Raw genomic sequence first — 16,510 nt, 5'->3', positions numbered from 1 at the left:
TGATTATCATGATTGAGATAGGGCACAGGTCTATTGGACATGATGCGTGGGTAGCAACGTGATAGACGGCTGTAGATACCTGGAATGCATAGATGAGGATAGACAGACAAATTTGTTAACAATCACTTCACGTACCTCACACTGTCGCATTGGCATTTAATCAAAATCATGAGGACCGCCAGTCGAACGCCATCCGCTTGAGACCGAGCATGTCTTCGTAAGAAACCAAGCAAATACCTTTACATCACATCATTTCCACCCGTTCAACTCAAGCAAATGCCCATGAATTCCTCCCGACTGATTGCTCCATCCCCATCCATATCAAACTCATCAATCATAGCCGTCAGTTCCTCCTCCTCCAATCCCTCCCCAAGTTCTCTCGCCACCCTTCTCAAGTCATCCAACGAGATCTTCCCCTTTTGACCTTCATCAAACAGCTCAAACGCCCTCAATATTTCCTCCCTTGGATCCCTCGCTAATATCTTCGTCATCAGTATATTCTGAAACTGCACGAACGGGAGAAGCCTTTTCGGTATTGGAGCGGGTAGATTGCGATTGGAATCTGCGAATTGCTGTGATTGTGGGGTAGGTTGCTCGATGCCATGGTTGCGGAGGATTTCGAGGAGTTCGGGTTTTGGGAGGTCGAAGCCGAGGGCTTTGCAGGCTACTTTGAGCTCGTGGTAGTCGATGTGGCCGTCTTTGTCGAGATCGAAAAGGTTGAACTATTTCAGCCAATCAAGATGGCTAGTCAGCATGGTGTATTACTGCTTTGACGCTCGCGCACAACGGGGCCAGGGTAGGACGAACAGCTTCCCGTATCTCTTCTCTCTGCTCCTCGCTCAAATTTTCCATTTGTTCCCTCTCCCTTCGTTCTTGTTCCTGTTTTTCACGTTCCCGCTCTTGCCTGGCGGTCTCGCGTGTTTGTTGTTGAGTTGATGTACCGAATGGTTGCACCGATCGATCTGGGAGTTTGCCAAGGTTCGAGGCACCGTATCGAGAAGGAAATGCTGGGTTCTGATGGGCCATTCTATTTGTTCATGTAGAATTGATCATCGATGTGTTAAGTCACAAAATTTGTTGTAAGAATGTGGTTCACCCATAGCTTCAATAAGACGCGCTGTGACACGCGTGAAGCTAGGCTTCTAAGGAACGGCCCGCGGGGTGTCGAGCATGGTAAAATAACGACTAGCGGTGTTTTTGATACTCGAAATTATACATAGATTGGCAGAGGGTAGGCTCCGTTTATTTTGCTCGCTCAAGTACCATGAAATTTCAATACTCTACGAAGGCACGCTGCTCCTCAAATGACCCAGAAAAGTACACTTTCAGCATTCAATTGTGCTCAGCAAAAGTCAAGCCTCTATGCTCACTAGAAACTAGCCTTCCTTGTCTCTAGCGCGAACCCCTTTTTGAGGGTTGCGTGATGAACGCCAAGACTGCCTATCAAACTGCTTTGGGCCAAGAACACTATACCGTATTGCAGTCTATCGGCCGAAATTTTCCATCACCACTCAGTGCAATTGTCTAGCGACCTGGGAGATCGTGGACTTGGCTTTTGTCCAAAACACTTCATCAAGCTTCTACACCGGCCGCGACCAACAATCATGCCGAACGTGCTCATCGTAGGTTCTACTAGAGGTCTTGGGCAAGGCCTTCTCAAGGCTTACCTTTCTCGCCCATCGACGCACATTTTTGGCACAACCCGTAGTGCTAGCTCTTCTGAGGCTGCCGATAATGTTACCTACGTCACCGGTGTTGACGTAGCAAAAGAAAATGCTGGCGATGAGATCGTCTCCAAGATCAAGTCTCGTGGTGAGACATTGGATATTGTGATCGTTTCCGCCGGCTATTTTGGCTTGGAATCATTCGACAGTCCAGATTGGGCGAAACAGGTGCAGATGTATACGACTTCATCAATCGGCCCAGTATTCATCGTGCAGAAACTGGTGAAAGCGGACTTGCTCAAACCAGGGAGCAAGATCATTTTAGTCAGTAGTGAAAGCGGAAGTATTACCTTAAGACATGAGAGTGAGGGAGGAGGGAATTACGGTCATCATGCCAGCAAGGCCGCTTTGAACATGGTAGGGAAGTTGCTCAGTCTTGATGTGAAGGACAAGAACATCGCAGTGGGGATCGTGCATCCAAGTTTCATGAGAACCGAGATGACAAAGGGGGTGGGTTTTGATAAGTACTGGGACGCTGGGGGTGGTGAGCATGCAACTGCAGTATTTTGAGAAAGGTCCTCTTTTGCTGATGAGACATAGCTGTAACGCCAGATGAGGCGGCAGATTCTCTTGTAAAGTTCATCGACACCTTTGACATGTCTAAGACTGGTCAGTATTGGGCTCCACGGGGGCCAAGTGACATCGGGACAGCAGAGCCAGTACTAGGGAAGGATCTACCGACTCCGCTCCAGCTGCCTTGGTGAAGCTCATGAGTCCAATGGGACATGATCTTATGAGCTATGACTCTTTACACGAAATTGCTGATGAGATCTCTCTGCGGACACTTGAGCTGAACCTTCTTAGCTACTTGGTCTTTCAACGATTGCGTATACAAACTAATAGATTAGGGCTTAGAGTCGTTAATGAATTACATCTGTAGCAAATGATTCTAGCAAGCGTTGAAGCCGCTTGAAATGCATCTTGTTCTAGGGGTCACAGTCACTAAGCTACTCCAACTTGCCGTATTTGATATTAAGACAATGTTGCCTAGGTCAAGGCTTACTGGCGTGCAAAGAGCCCCTGCCAATTTACTCAATCTACATAAAGATTCAAATCGCAATGAAGTATATATAGCTAGATTTCAGGTCATTCGTGAATCTTAGACCCCTAATGAGGTAGATGGCTTTATCCAACACCGAACTTTGTGCAATTGGGTTGAACTCTGCTCACTCTGACGCACTGTAATTAGTTTTTGCTAATTCATATGTATTTCATCACCACTAGTTTGCTCTCGGTATCCCGTGTTGCCGATGATTTAAGATCTCTATATTGAGATATTACGGGCTTGCCCTCTTGAGGATATTCTAATGCTCTTTTAGTGCTGGGGAGATTTAGGCTCGCTTGAAATAAAGACAATGATGACGAGATCCGTGTGTATTAGTTGAAAAGGTGGAAGGTCTCAACATTGGAGCTGAGATTTGTTATCAGAACGACGGGGATTATCTTTGCAGAAAATGCAGACCGAGCAGCGATAGCAAAGTGCGCAAAGTAGCTACTTGTTCGATGTTTCAGGAAATTGCATGACAGGAGAGAAAATGATCAGTATCTAATTTGTGTAAGAAGTATCTCGCTAAACATTCTTCAGACATGATTGAAAAAAGGGGAGGGGTTGTTTGAGCCACGATAAATCCCACTTGAAATATGTCACTTGAACCTCATCAACCTGCCTGCTCTATGCGTCTTTCCGAAACAATATTCTCTTAGCGCATAAGATCCGCTAGAGACTAGGAATTTCAAACAATTGATTCACCACTTCAACTATCACTGAGTGCTTCAAAGCTATAATCAGTAAGCGGTGATCAATTAACCGGGTTCGGGGTCTGCGGACGCAGTGGCTTGCATTCCTTGTCCTCAGCCTGTACGCGGATGGTGAGGATATCGTTCGCTGTGGAAATAATGATTGTGAGAGTACAGCCCATGTCCCCTGAGGTCAAGATCATGTTCATCCACACGGGTTGCTGGCAAGTAGAGTACCTTGCATGTTAGGCAATGATGAAGCATGTTTTGATTGCAAGATAAAGCCGCAGAGTTGCGCCGGGGGGGGAACGTCAATTGACGCTTGGCTCAAGATTTTGTTGTTTCTTGATACTGGACATATTCCACAAGATCCTCTATTGTGCACACCCTCAGACCCCACTTCTTGCCGAAAGCGAGACACCCATCCCGCCGCATCATACCAGCCTCATGTCGCATTGATCTACCAGAAACCTCCTCGCCATCCTCGACAAGTTCGCAGATCACCCCAACTGGCCGTTTGCCTGCTAGACGACAGAACTCGACGGCAGCTTCCGTGTGCCCCTTCCTCACTTTTATGCCGCCATCCCGTGCCCTCAGAGGAAAAACATGCCCTGGGCGTCTTAATGAGGTTGGCTTACATGAATCTAGGGCCAATATACGACAGGTCAATGCCCGGTCGTGGGCAGATATACCAGTCGTGATAGATGGATCGGAGGCATCGACGGATATAGTGTAGGCGGTACGATTGGGATCGTTATTCTGAGTGACCATTTGGGGCAGATCAAGCTCATGTGCAATGGAAGATGTCAGAGGGGCGCAGATGAGACCGCTGTAAACTGATCAATTAAATTTCTGACGCAACCAACATCGCTCGCTGCACAGACCTGGTGTGTCGGATCATGAAGGCCATCTTCGCAGTGGTGACGTCCTCAGCCGCAATGATGAGGTCTCCCTCATTTTCACGGTCCGTAGAGTCGAGGACAACAATGAATTCGCCATGGTCTGTCGGGATCGTGGTCAGTCTGCAAGACAGTATGATAAGCAGCATGATCTCTTACTAAATGCTTCGATTGTTTCCTCAATAGCGTCAAACCGAGACTTGGAGATACCGTTGACGTGCATCAAGGAAGGCATCAAGAATAGCGAATTATGGGCTCACAGACCCCAGACTCTAAAGGGAAAGAAAGGAATTTACATAAGATTGGCTCCATGATGACCCGATACAGCCTCTGGAGTCATCTGCATAACGCGGGCCCGATGATTGATGAGAAATCCTCCAGCCCGAGGCCGGCGTGCCTTCGCCGGGTAGTCGCTGCCAAAGGAAGTGGAACTTATTACGCGACTGCATAGGATTAACTGTATTCATCATTTTGTCTATATGCTCAATTATCCCTCCTACGCCTCGCTTTGTATCTTTTACTACCATGTACTTAAATCGAGAGATTTGCAATCATGACGAGGTCATTGGCAGCTGTCAAGTCCTTTCCACTGCCGATAGAGCTTCTTGTGCTGCTCTAAAAACATGAACGTAGCAATTGTGTGAGGACCGAGGCGAATGAAGCTTGGAACCCATCCCCTGAACGTCCATTTGACTCCTTCTTCGCGGTATATCCTGGTCAGGAGTTCAACGATGCCTTCCTTCTCGCTTGCGCTCATGACCCTTGTCTTGATCACATCCACGGGACTACACACCGTAGTGGCAACGAAACCAGCCAAAAAGCTTGCGGTGAAGTGAGTGCTCACGCCATCCTGCATGCCAACTTTCTCCCGCAGCAGCTTTTTGAAAGAATCGTAGCTTGCAAGCTGGCTCGCGGTCATTAATACAGCCCGCATGCTGTTGGCTCCCACACCCCTGAATAAGGCTCTCCAGCCTTCTTCCTTTGACATCCTAATCAAGCCGTCCACAGCATTCTTGTAATTGCGTCTTTGAGCCTCAGGGAGTGAGCGGTCGTTCTGCATCCTGACATTTAGAACATCTGCAGGATTCCCTGCAATGCCACCCAGGAATCCGGACGTGCTCGCCATGGCAATCAATGAGGGAAGAGAGGCTTGTTGACGCGCAGTTGTAAATGTCTCTTTTAGCTCCGAATAGATGCCAAAACGGGTGGTGGAGTATGTTAATTGGCGAAGTAGCGAGGCGGAAAGCTGCAATCATTCAGTCTTCTTTTTCCCCAGCCTGAGTTCGTGTCACTAACACCACGATAGAGACCGAGAATGTGATCATTCTTTAGGATGTGGGCGAAAGTAGCGAGCATGCCTTTGGGGCCATCTGGGGCGCGAGTTTGAAGGCGGACCTATCCACACTCAAAGTGAGAATGATGCGTACTTGGCCAAGCCAATCTGCAGCTCACCTTAACTGCCATAAAGTCAGCCTTCCAGGTTTTCGCAGCGGAGAACCATTTCTTTCTTACCAAGGTCCAAGGGATGCGTCACCGCAGCTGCACAGCATGAGGCAGATCCTCCAAACCAGAATGGATAATGTACATGGGGAAGATTGCTGATCGACGTTTCATTTGAGGCATGTCTGGACATATTTGTGAGGCCATTACACTGCCTACTTGGTAGCGAACAATACTGAAGCACAAGAGCTTGCTAGCATTAATGCTGCAATTCCAAGCTCCACAGGGAAAAGGAAAAGGGAGAATACTAGACCTTGGAACTTCAGCCGTTATCGGGCGCTAGGACGCCCGAGACGGGGTAGGGGAACGGGCAGCCTGGATAGCCTGGATAGTAGGCCTTCCTATCACAACGACTGTGCACCTAGCTGCATCTAACAACGAAACAATACATCAATGGCTACCAATTGTCAGCTACCTTTGACTTTCAAAGCCTGAGTAGCTCCTGAAGGAGATCTTGTTGTTAGTTGAAAGGAGGACTCGGTGTCCTTTATCTTGCTCATCAGCCATGACTATCTTGCTCGACATTCCTTCAATCTTGAGTCCTTATATATTGCCGAAACTGGCAAGCACTTGCATGGCTTTGAAAGATTAACAGACTCACCGTGAATTATACTCGAACAATCCATCAGCCGAATTAATACCCATCTTCCAGAATGCGTCCTGGCTACATCGCGCTCCTGGCGCTTGCAAATGCCGTCGTTCCTAATTTTGCTGCACCGACAACGATCCCAGCTTTGATCTACAGCAACACCGCGTCTGACGTGACCATAAGCACAAATTCAGCTATCCAAGCCTACGCTACAGATTCGACGTCACCGGTAAGCGTGCGAGAGACCCCAGAACATGGTTTACCGTCAGAGAATGAAGATTCCTTGACATTGTCGAGAAGAAGAATCAGTTTCGGGCAAGTCATGGCCAAAACTGAATGCGCTCTAGATCCTTCTAAGAAGAAGTGCTAGCTGGCTCCCTAGCGGAGACGGCATCCCCCTTTATCTTTTCTTGAATTGTTGTTTCCCGTAGACAGCTCTATTTTCCTAAAAAAACACAAGACAGACATAGCCTAGCTTCGCACCATTCCTCAAAGATAGCTCATGAGAACTGCCTTGTGTCATTGCATGCTACGTATATGTTCCAAAAGGCCATGCTTCTCGAGTCTGATGGAGACTGAAGCGAAAATTACCTGGAGAAAAAGTGGCATGTCGTCAATCGACGGCATTGACCGCTCATTATTGCTTTTTGAGTTTTAGTGTTAGATAAAGCTACGATCTTACTGTTACCATGGCTCTTGAAAGTAGAAAAGAACCCTCTGTATCCTCTGGAACAGAGAGGATTCGAGCGACTGGCTCAAAAGATTGAAGAAACAGCAAACTTTCTTTCTTTTTTTAGCACAAAGGAAAAATGCTTGCTTTCTTTTGGAAATCACTCAAAATGAATAGCATTGTCTGTTTCATTCAGGGTTGACTTTCATTCAGCGTTGAGTTTCATTCAGGGTTGAGTTTCACCACCTCTTGTCCCACTTTCTTGACTTGAAAAACTGTGTGGCTTGTCCCCAGATCCTATGCCAATCAGGTTCCGAAGCGCAATTGCTGAGTGCTAAGTATGTGACAAAGGGGATGTTGTCCTTGAGTTGAACAAGAGGTCACAGGGGCAATGGATGTCATCTGTTGACAACGGCAACCTTCAGGTTGAATAAAAGGCATTATCACAGTTTAGGGAGAAGAAATTTGCCTTCCAATTTCATCACCGAACGACATTTCATACTTTACTGCCCAATTGACACTTCTTGACGGTTTAAAGACACCGATTTCCATTCGAGCAGACGGCATTCTCTTGCTTCCAGCCCAAGGATTTGTGCTGAGCACTATATCTAAGACAGTCAACATGGCAGGAGCCAGCCCCGATCATACCACCGACAGCAATGCGATGCCTTGGAATCAGGTCGCTGACAAATTTGTAGCAGAACATGGAAAGGATCGGAGAAGCAATTGGCATCGTGCTGCAAAAATTTTCCGATCGCAAATAGACCCCAGCAACTTTGAGTACGCCGAGAGACGGGAGCGGGGCGATGAGCCACCACCGGATAATGCGAGATGGCCTCGAGTGGAGGAGGAATTGATCGAACGCGACTATAGAATGTATACAGCGCAGGTCTGGGTACGAAAGGAGGATGGAGAAGAAGTATTCAAGAGCACTAATTATATCATTGGTTACACTGGGCGAGACGGTCGGTCGTTCTAGCGCTTTTGCCAGCGGAAAAGCGGACTGACAGAGACGATAGTGCCTATCCTCGAAGACTCGCCTTTCGACCAGGATCCTGGGCCATGGGATGAGCTAAAGACACAAGGAGGATGGATTGAACCACCCAACGATGAAGTGGTCACAGAGCCTGGGGACCAGCGGGTAGAGGGGCATGACTATGAATGGGCTGATCCAGCCCTGGTTGATCTTGATAAAGAACGAAAGTCAGCAGATCTACCGTCATTGCAAAAAGCTGACTCGGGGATGGAGACCGAAGCTCCTACGATTGAAAGATTTAGCACAATGGGTGCTATATGGGAGCAGAACGAAGATCAAAAGCAAAGGCTTCTCTTGAGGCTATTTCTGACCGATGAAATCAAGGACTGGGAGGAAGTCGCTCGCAGGCTTGAGATGCCTGTGACAGAGTGCCAGGAAAGATATCGTGAGGCCTGCAGCCTACCTCAGATGACATGGACTGAGCAGCAAGATGTAGAATTGCTACGCTTCCGAGACGAGTACGGTGACGAGGATTGGATTCGAATGAGTCACTTCCTCCAGCACACCCCAAGGGAGTGCCAAACTCGATATCGTGAGCTCAGACCAAGACCACGGAATCAGCATCTTAGGCTTGCGCGTCGAATGGGATCCATTAAGGAGGTAGCTTACTGCAGAAAATGCGAGAAGGATCATGAACGCATTCGTTGGACTCCAGATCAGCCTAGACAAACCCCGACATCGCGTACCTCAGAGCAGCCCCGGCAAACTTCGCAAACGAGCAACGATGAGCGGCGGGAGAGACTAAGACTCCGTGAGCCCGACCCTCAGCATCCAAGTAATAACCGAGTCTCTGGCGAACAAGGCCCGAGTCGAAAGCGCACTGGGGATAAGAACGACGAACAAGACAAAGGTGAGTCCCAGCAGTCTAAGCGATCTAAAGGCTCCAGCGCATCTCCCTCAGCGACAGCACCTCCTGCAGCGATAGCACCTCCTCCAGCGACAGCACATCCGCAGGCGCGAGGAAAGAAACGTAAACAAGCAGACTCTGGTGGTGATAAGGGCGATGGAAGCTGCACTAAGAAGCGAGGCAAACCATTGAAGAAACCTCGTTCGGCAGCAAAGGCTCCTGTTGCGGCTCCAATTCGCCGTAGTGCAAGAATCCAGACCCAGAAAGATAAGCAAGAAGCAAAGAATAAGGGAGAATAGTAATGGTGTCTATCTGTAAGAAGTACAAGGATAAGTTTGCATGTAAAGTCACTCAATCGCTCTTTCGTTGGTATTGAGGGGGATGTGAAAAGTAATAAAATTCTAGAGCAATGAACGATCCTTGTTTTGACCCTTCTGAAAAAACATCACAGACAGACATTTTCGAGCAAAGACAACGGAGAAAGAAATAGGCATGCGCAAAACTTTCACACTCTTTCTGTCTTTTGGGTAGCTCACGAGCAGGAGTTTCCTAGGCACAATTGGTGCCAGTCGAGATAGCTACAACGCTTTGCCCGGCTCCTGAATGGTATTGGATGTCTGCTAGAATGCGTGGAAATGTACAACTTCGCGACATGTGCGAGACATTTAAATGCGGGCTGACGTCACAGCTGCGAAATCCGTCGTAAGCACTACCACCAGCTACCACTCAGGTAGAGTCCGCATTCTCAAGAGCATTCCTCGTAGGCCACTTCCGACATTGAATCTCCTGCCAACATCATCTTCGCCACATTAATAAATCCGAGAACTGTATCAAACGGCATCACAGAAGTGGGAAAGTTGCAATTCAACTTTGAAATATCCACTGCACCACCCAACATGAAAGCATACTGGTTTGACAACCGCGAAGTCAGTCTCCTCTCCCGTTCCCTCATTTTTCCCAGCTTACAAATACCATCCAGGGCGACCAACGCGAAGAACATGACTCCGGCACGCCCCTCCCTCCTTCCTACCTCTCCAACCTAGGCGTGCTGTACCACCACTGCCCCACCGTTTCCCAAGTCGACGAAATCGCCAAAGAGCGCAGCTATAAGAATCGCGATGAGATCACAGTCTCCAAAGCCAGCATGGGCGACGTTTATGAGGAAAAAGTGCGCATGTTCTTCAACGAGCACTTGCACGAGGACGAGGAGATCCGCTATATTTTGGATGGCGAGGGTTTCTTCGATGTGAGGAGTTACGTTGATGGGGATCGGTGGGTGCGCATTAGGTTGGAGAAGGATGATTTGATCATCTTGCCTGCGGGGATTTGGCATCGGTTCACGACTGATTCGAAAAATGTGGGTTTGCCTCTTCCTGTTTGCACTGTCAGGTGGATGGATGGATGGAGCTGATGAATACCCAGTATATCAAAGCCATGCGCCTTTTCAAGGATGAGCCGAAGTGGACGCCTTTGAATCGAGCGCCTGAATTGGAGGAAAATCCGCATCGGAAGACCTACCTTCAGGACCGCAGCGCCGAAGCTGGCATGATGACATGAGTCGAGAGGGTCAGTAAAAGTTGTAGATACTCTGTAGGCTAAGTCAAATGTAACGACGAAACGATCATTGTAAAGCTCTACCCACCCACGGTGGATATATTTACATTCTCGACATCAAAATGTAACTGGATCATTCCTCCACGGCTCCAGCTGCAACCCCTCTCACAGCTGGTCCGTCAACAGCTTGTTCATCTTCACAATTTTTGCCGAAACACTGAGGTCAATTGTTCGCTCGCCGACTTCCACAATCAATCCGCCCTTGATGTCAGCATCAATCTGCATCAATTAGTATCACCAGTCATGGAGCCCGAGCTTGTGGGATGTCCTACCTTCGACAGCACTTTCAATTTCTTTCCCTGACTGTACTCAGACTTTGCAATCGCAGTCTCCAATCTCTGAATTGTTTTCCGGTCCAATTCCTTAAAGTTGCACGTCAGCTGCCGCCCGGTGTCCATACGGCTCCCGGAACAAACCTGTGCACTGGTAATGACCAGATCCAATTCACCCCTCGCAGCGCCCATCAGTTGTTGGAACTTCTCACATACACCCTCGAGTATCCCTAGACGATTGTTCTCCGCTAGCGTATCAAGGAAGTTCTTGACCGTACTGGATTTATCCTGGGCCCCTGTATGCCGCTGGAGTTCGGCGATGATCTGTGACTTGTCTGAAGGGCTCAGTGTTGGGGCAGTAAGAATCTTGGGAAGTTTTGGATCCTTTTTGAAGACTTCCGAGAGGGCAGCGAGAGATTTCGATACAGGCTCGAGTGAGGAGGACTTGACAGATGCTGTGTACTGTCATGATGCACTTTAGACATATCTCCGACTACATCCTGCTCAGACTTGAGACATTGCATGTCTACTTACCAATGCGCTAGCATAAGTGCCATCCAAGCCGTATAAAGCGATCGGTGGCTTGGAATCTGCTGCCGGTGTTGCATAGGTTCTCGAACGGGTGATAGCTATCGGGGCATTTTGGCGCGCAATTGATGCCCGTGAGGACTTGGATATCATCTGCCTAGACAGCATCTTGGGATAGCTGCTACTTAAAACGAAGATCAAGCTCAAAGGATGGAGGATGTGAGGCGATTGTTTTGGAGCTTGCGCTGAGGTCGATTTGCATACACGGTGATCGGCAAAACGTTTCACCGCATACTCTTTACCAATTTGGTCGACGTGAAAGTTCATTTATGTTAAAGTACAACCTTGAATATATCATGCAGACTTGATTTATCACCCATCTCACGTGTAACCCCAATGCGAAGCTAGTCACTTTTCAACATGCTGTCCACCAGCTCTCCCAACGGGCCCCAGAAATCTTTCCCACTTGCCAGACCATGCTCATCAATAAACAGGACGTAGTGCTTGAAACTTGTGTTCAAATGTGGTTCAAGGCCAAGCTGCACAATGACAGGATAATGGTGGCAGTATATGTGGGCGTAGACTCGATATAGACGTTTGAAGAGTTGGCGAATCAAGGCGGGGAAGCTTTTCGGAAATGGAACACCTCCAGAAATCTCAGCAATGTACCCGGGCAGGATTCTCTGCACATACCTATCTTACTCGGGAACATCGACTCGTTGTCGATATTGCTTTGTACCCAAGCCATCAAATGTTCGACATATTCTGGCGCTGGCATCTTCGTCGGTTTCTTGAATTTCTCCGAGTCCTGCCATAGGTATTCGAACCTGCTTTTCATCAGCTCTTACCATGCATGGTCTATTCAAACACCTCACTCATCCGTTGCCTTCATCTCTGGACATGTTTGTGGCGAGCAAAACTCTGTTATTGAGCCATATAGAAGGTTTATTTGGTTGTAAAAGTCGACAACTGCTGCGGGTCAACCGTCTGTTTCCCATTCGCTTTCGAGCTGAAGCTACCATTGACAGCCAACCACTCGCTCAGGTCTTCTCCCTCAGGGAGTCTAACTGCCTTCCTCAAACTACCGCTTCCAAGTGTCGCTTCTGCAAATTGACGAAGCTGATAACTGCTGGAACCCTTGTTGGCATTCCTTGGCTTGAATTGGCCCCTCGTACGGGCATTTCTAGGAATTAGGTCTTGTAAGCGTTTATTTGTGCCGCATGAAGCTCTTGCATATGACATAAGAACTCGATTGTAGGAGAAAGGGTGATGGGTAGAGATTTGGCATGCCACAGACTGCGATGAGGAGGTCGTAGCTACCACAGCAGACGCTTTAAGGGATACATCTGGAAAGGGTCGGAAGACTAACATCGTAGTTATAAAGGATGTCATGGAGACTTGTCCTCGACGGGCGGAGAATCGGGTTCAGTGGAACCAAGGGCCCTTCTTTCAATTAGTGGAATTCCACGATCGTGCTCATTTCATACGCCATACCAGAGTCTTCGGATGCAATCTATCAATTTAGATCCGAGTGATAATTGACATATTCCAAGCAAACGGGAAGGCGATTTCGGTAAATGATACTGTTTGTTTATTTTGGGGGGATCCAGCGGCGCTTATCGATTGTCCCAGCATTCCGCAAACCAGGCTAGCGGTGGCTTGGCACAGAACTTCCCGTCCCTTTCCCACTCGCTCTTGAAATGATATCCAAGTCTGAGCAGCTCTGAAGTATTACACTGCTAATGCAGAGCGCATATAGGACATAGTGTGATATCAGCTCATCGATGTACTCGACAGCTGACCTGCAGCAACACCGACATGACTAAAGTCTCAGTGAAAAACATGGTTTATCTCAATATTTACAATGGGTATATAGAGCACGATGAACGCTATGCAAGTATGATCATAAATGCCCATGGTAGCCTTCCTCGATAATGCCAATGTTGTGTGCGCCTTACTCCGCTACTCCAATATTCTTGCATCGCCTCATACATACGTTCTGGCCTTGCTATGCTTTGGTAAATATGTTCTTGGTCCGTGTCCTCCTTCTGACTTCTTGGAGGTGTCTGTCCGTCGTACTCCAATACTCCACGTATGCAAGACCCATCTGTTGCCGAAGTCGTGCGAGCTTGCGGACTCATTCGTGGGAATCACTTGGCTGGACCCAGGAGATCTATGTGGAGATCTTCTCCTGATCTTGGAGCTCTGTAGACAGATAATGAGGTCTCCAGGAGCTCTTGCAATGCAACCTTTCATATGGCAAACGGCCCTGCATCACTTTTCTCATCGAGCGCCGCCGTTGCACCGTACACGCGCAACGGCACCGCAACATCAAAAGACTCGCAGTACAGACCTTGCACAGCAGCCTTCACGGTGCCGCGTTCGTCTCGAGCTACTTCCTCCATCAATTCGTTAGTATCTTGGCCCAGATTGTCGAGGGTATCTGATCTTTCCGTGACAAATTCAAAGCGAAGGCACCATTCAAGATTCACCCCTGTAGTGATGAATTCGGGTGTGGCGGTTGTCGGGATCATTGGATTGAATACAACCCTCTGAGACGAGATCGTGGACTCGTGGTGGGAGGCATGAATGCGTCGAGTGTACCTCTGGATACTTGCTTTCGACCGCAGGGCTATGGTTGGGTCTACCGTCTCTGATGTTTCTAAGGTAGCACGTAGCGTGTAGCAGGCAATGTCCGCATGTTGAAAGTCTATGACCACTGGTATTGTCTCTCCTAACCTGTAGGCTGGCCGCGAAAGCATAATGACGGCGACTTTCTGCCCACTCCGTGTAATTTCAAATCGATTGACATTACGTTTCGCAGACGGGCCGGAGTTGTTATTGAGGATGGCAAAGTCGATAGACTCCTTCATGCTAGTAGGTAGAGACCGCAAAGATACAAGAGTCTTTGTCTCGTCTTCCGTGGGAGATTGAAGCCCTGCACCGTCATCTCGGTCTGAGTGTTCCAAAAGCTTGTCGATGTAGGACATAAAATCATTTGAATCGGTGGGCGCTTTTGACAAGGACCCATTGGCAGATTTAACATTTGCTTGAGAGTTACCAAGACTAATTACAGTAGCACTGTTCGAAAGCAAAACATGTGGAGTCATGAGATCATGGCCAAGAACATCGCCAGCACCTGTACATCGTATGTGAGTAGAGGTCTCAATTTAGAGAGACGTCTTACCATTTATTGATGACAGAATTCTGAAAGGCACTTCTACCCGCTGTACTTTGTTATGCTGAGCAGCTGTAGAGGTACGCTGAGTTCCGATGACAATGTTGTAGATCGTCTTTATGGCTTTCCCTCTGTGAGAGGGTGGGATACCTCGGGGTAAAGGATGACTGAATTCGTAGCTTTTACTCTCGCCCGGACCCAATTGAAGATCCACGAATAGAATAGATTGTGGTGCAGACAAAATTGGAATAGACTTGGTGCTTGTTGTCTTCTTAGCGTCTTTTATGCTACTCATTCCATTATCACCTAAAAGACCTCCGAAGGTTTCTCCAAGGCTCCACCAACCCATGGAGCTCAGGATACCACTGTCGCGCTTTTTCGACTGCGTACGTACCAAGCCGCCGCCCCCTTGTCCGCCTACGATTGCCTTCCGCTTCACCTCTTCGAAAGGGCTTTGGTTTACAAGCGAGCCATCAAGGGTGAACGATCCTGTGATCTGAACGTAGCCCATCATGAGCTTCTCAGCTTTAGGTATTCTCATTGGGCCTAAAGATGATGTTTGACGAGAGTGTACTGGTGGCTTGAGCATCTGAGACGTCTCCGGACTTACGTACTCAGAAGCCAGAGTTTCCGTGGAATTGTTGCTCATGTTGTAGAATTCTCCGCTGCTTCGCGGTGTACCACTTACTGAACCGGGGGAGAGTATTTTTGTGATTGAGCTTGACTGTTCTGACTGATCCATCGGCAATGGGGAAAGCGCGCGACGAAGTGGGCCTGAGACCTTAGAATTGACAAGTTTCCTAGCAGCACCGCTATTTGGGCTTGTTACACTGGCTGTAGATGGAAATTGAAATGCGGCTAAAGAGCCGGGGGACCTGCTTTCTGATGATCGGTTGGTAAGAGTCCGCTGCGCTCTCGGGCGAGATCTCTCTTCCCCCGAGAATGAGGCAGGGGAACGAATTAGAGGTGAAGGTACCGTGAAGGCTCGGTCATGGCTTGGGGCTATCACACTGTAAGCGTAGCACTGTAAAGAAGAGCGACAACTCATCTTACATGTTGTAGGATTAGGACTGGGCAGACCATTTCTTCTGGGCAGGATTTGCATGCTTAATGCTCGTCCGTGAGCTTGTGACGGCCTGGTCCGGGGTAATGGAGCTCTTCCTCCTGGCGCCTCCTCGATCACATCACTGCCAATTGAGACGATGGAGACCGATCGACGGTGACTCTTTCCTACCTGGCCTGCACTTCCAGTCGCGGGAGGTCCACCGTGTGTTACTGCTGGATTCCCAGCGCTACCGTTTAGATCATTGACGGAGAATGCTGACCTGTGAGGTTTTGAATTTATGTTTGAGAAAGTCGCTCCTGATTTCGAAGGATGATGTGATGAAATTGTAGCTTGTTTGAGTGCTTGTACAGGGAGTCCATCTTTCCATCGATCCCTTTGTGGTGTTCGAGGGGACGGTGAGCGCCGTTGATATGAGTTCGACGTGTTCGTAAAGGTTATCGTGCATTCGATATTTTCACCAGCGAACACTGAGTAGTTTTTCCACTGTACGGACACTTCCATGTTCCCAACACCAGAGGTGGATTACTCCAAGCGGAGCGCATGTTTGGCGGCGAGCATAAGCTGTAGCGAGAGACCGCTTCAAAGCGCATCAGATAGACTGCGTATCGGTGAAAATACAGAAATGATCTCTCAAATGGAAACGAGCCGTTGGTCACTACTATAAATTTGCCAATACATTGGACGTATGAAGGAATCAGATGTCGAGTAAAGACTGACGGACACGGCAGAGCGCCAAGACGACAGAAATAATGGTCCCCGAAATCAACCCCCTCCGGGAGTACTCTAAGGTGCGTAGGGCCACGCAGCATCTGAAGCGCGCATTTCTAATCCCTTCTAAGCAGCCTACAAA

The 16,510-nt window shown here is 48.3% G+C and overlaps 9 protein-coding genes across 9 annotated transcripts; 4 read left to right on the top strand and 5 right to left on the bottom strand.

Moving 5' to 3' along the window:
* Window positions 1-263: 263 nt before the first annotated feature.
* Window positions 264-1,026, bottom strand: KY384_004418 (uncharacterized protein; the record flags this gene model as incomplete). Its single annotated transcript, XM_044812924.1, has 2 exons — window positions 264-722; window positions 766-1,026. 2 exons carry the CDS (start codon window positions 1,024-1,026, stop codon window positions 264-266), a joined length of 720 nt encoding a protein of 239 aa, XP_044670344.1.
* Window positions 1,027-1,604: 578 nt separating this feature from the next.
* Window positions 1,605-2,428, top strand: KY384_004417 (uncharacterized protein; the record flags this gene model as incomplete). Its single annotated transcript, XM_044812923.1, has 2 exons — window positions 1,605-2,208; window positions 2,259-2,428. 2 exons carry the CDS (start codon window positions 1,605-1,607, stop codon window positions 2,426-2,428), a joined length of 774 nt encoding a protein of 257 aa, XP_044670343.1.
* Window positions 2,429-3,788: 1,360 nt separating this feature from the next.
* RIB3 (3,4-dihydroxy 2-butanone 4-phosphate synthase) lies at window positions 3,789-4,595 on the bottom strand (the record flags this gene model as incomplete). Its single annotated transcript, XM_044812922.1, has 3 exons — window positions 3,789-4,290; window positions 4,346-4,463; window positions 4,520-4,595. 3 exons carry the CDS (start codon window positions 4,593-4,595, stop codon window positions 3,789-3,791), a joined length of 696 nt encoding a protein of 231 aa, XP_044670342.1.
* Window positions 4,596-4,922: 327 nt separating this feature from the next.
* Window positions 4,923-5,486, bottom strand: KY384_004415 (uncharacterized protein; the record flags this gene model as incomplete). The annotated part of the gene is made up of 1 exon (XM_044812921.1): window positions 4,923-5,486. The coding sequence occupies one exon, from the start codon at window positions 5,484-5,486 to the stop codon at window positions 4,923-4,925; it is 564 nt and encodes a 187-aa protein (XP_044670341.1).
* A 1,027-nt stretch (window positions 5,487-6,513) lies between these two features.
* Window positions 6,514-7,107, top strand: KY384_004414 (uncharacterized protein; the record flags this gene model as incomplete). The annotated part of the gene is made up of 2 exons (XM_044812920.1): window positions 6,514-6,812; window positions 6,999-7,107. The coding sequence occupies 2 exons, from the start codon at window positions 6,514-6,516 to the stop codon at window positions 7,105-7,107; spliced, it is 408 nt and encodes a 135-aa protein (XP_044670340.1).
* A 634-nt stretch (window positions 7,108-7,741) lies between these two features.
* KY384_004413 (uncharacterized protein) lies at window positions 7,742-9,301 on the top strand (the record flags this gene model as incomplete). The annotated part of the gene is made up of 2 exons (XM_044812919.1): window positions 7,742-8,084; window positions 8,139-9,301. The coding sequence occupies 2 exons, from the start codon at window positions 7,742-7,744 to the stop codon at window positions 9,299-9,301; spliced, it is 1,506 nt and encodes a 501-aa protein (XP_044670339.1).
* A 597-nt stretch (window positions 9,302-9,898) lies between these two features.
* Window positions 9,899-10,559, top strand: ADI1 (1,2-dihydroxy-3-keto-5-methylthiopentene dioxygenase; the record flags this gene model as incomplete). Its single annotated transcript, XM_044812918.1, has 3 exons — window positions 9,899-9,928; window positions 9,982-10,278; window positions 10,392-10,559. 3 exons carry the CDS (start codon window positions 9,899-9,901, stop codon window positions 10,557-10,559), a joined length of 495 nt encoding a protein of 164 aa, XP_044670338.1.
* Window positions 10,560-10,721: 162 nt separating this feature from the next.
* KY384_004411 (uncharacterized protein) lies at window positions 10,722-12,194 on the bottom strand (the record flags this gene model as incomplete). The annotated part of the gene is made up of 5 exons (XM_044812917.1): window positions 10,722-10,835; window positions 10,889-11,350; window positions 11,423-11,478; window positions 11,829-12,062; window positions 12,110-12,194. The coding sequence occupies 5 exons, from the start codon at window positions 12,192-12,194 to the stop codon at window positions 10,722-10,724; spliced, it is 951 nt and encodes a 316-aa protein (XP_044670337.1).
* Window positions 12,195-13,668: 1,474 nt separating this feature from the next.
* Window positions 13,669-15,336, bottom strand: KY384_004410 (uncharacterized protein; the record flags this gene model as incomplete). The annotated part of the gene is made up of 2 exons (XM_044812916.1): window positions 13,669-14,555; window positions 14,604-15,336. The coding sequence occupies 2 exons, from the start codon at window positions 15,334-15,336 to the stop codon at window positions 13,669-13,671; spliced, it is 1,620 nt and encodes a 539-aa protein (XP_044670336.1).
* Window positions 15,337-16,510: the final 1,174 nt, after the last annotated feature.

The sequence above is a fragment of the Bacidia gigantensis genome (assembly GCF_019456465.1).
Source record: "Bacidia gigantensis strain McMullin 20006 chromosome Unknown contig_231, whole genome shotgun sequence".
Taxonomy (NCBI): domain Eukaryota; kingdom Fungi; phylum Ascomycota; class Lecanoromycetes; order Lecanorales; family Ramalinaceae; genus Bacidia; species Bacidia gigantensis.
The sequence above is the reverse complement of the archived record's forward strand: the minus strand, read 5'-3'. Positions and strand labels throughout refer to the sequence as shown.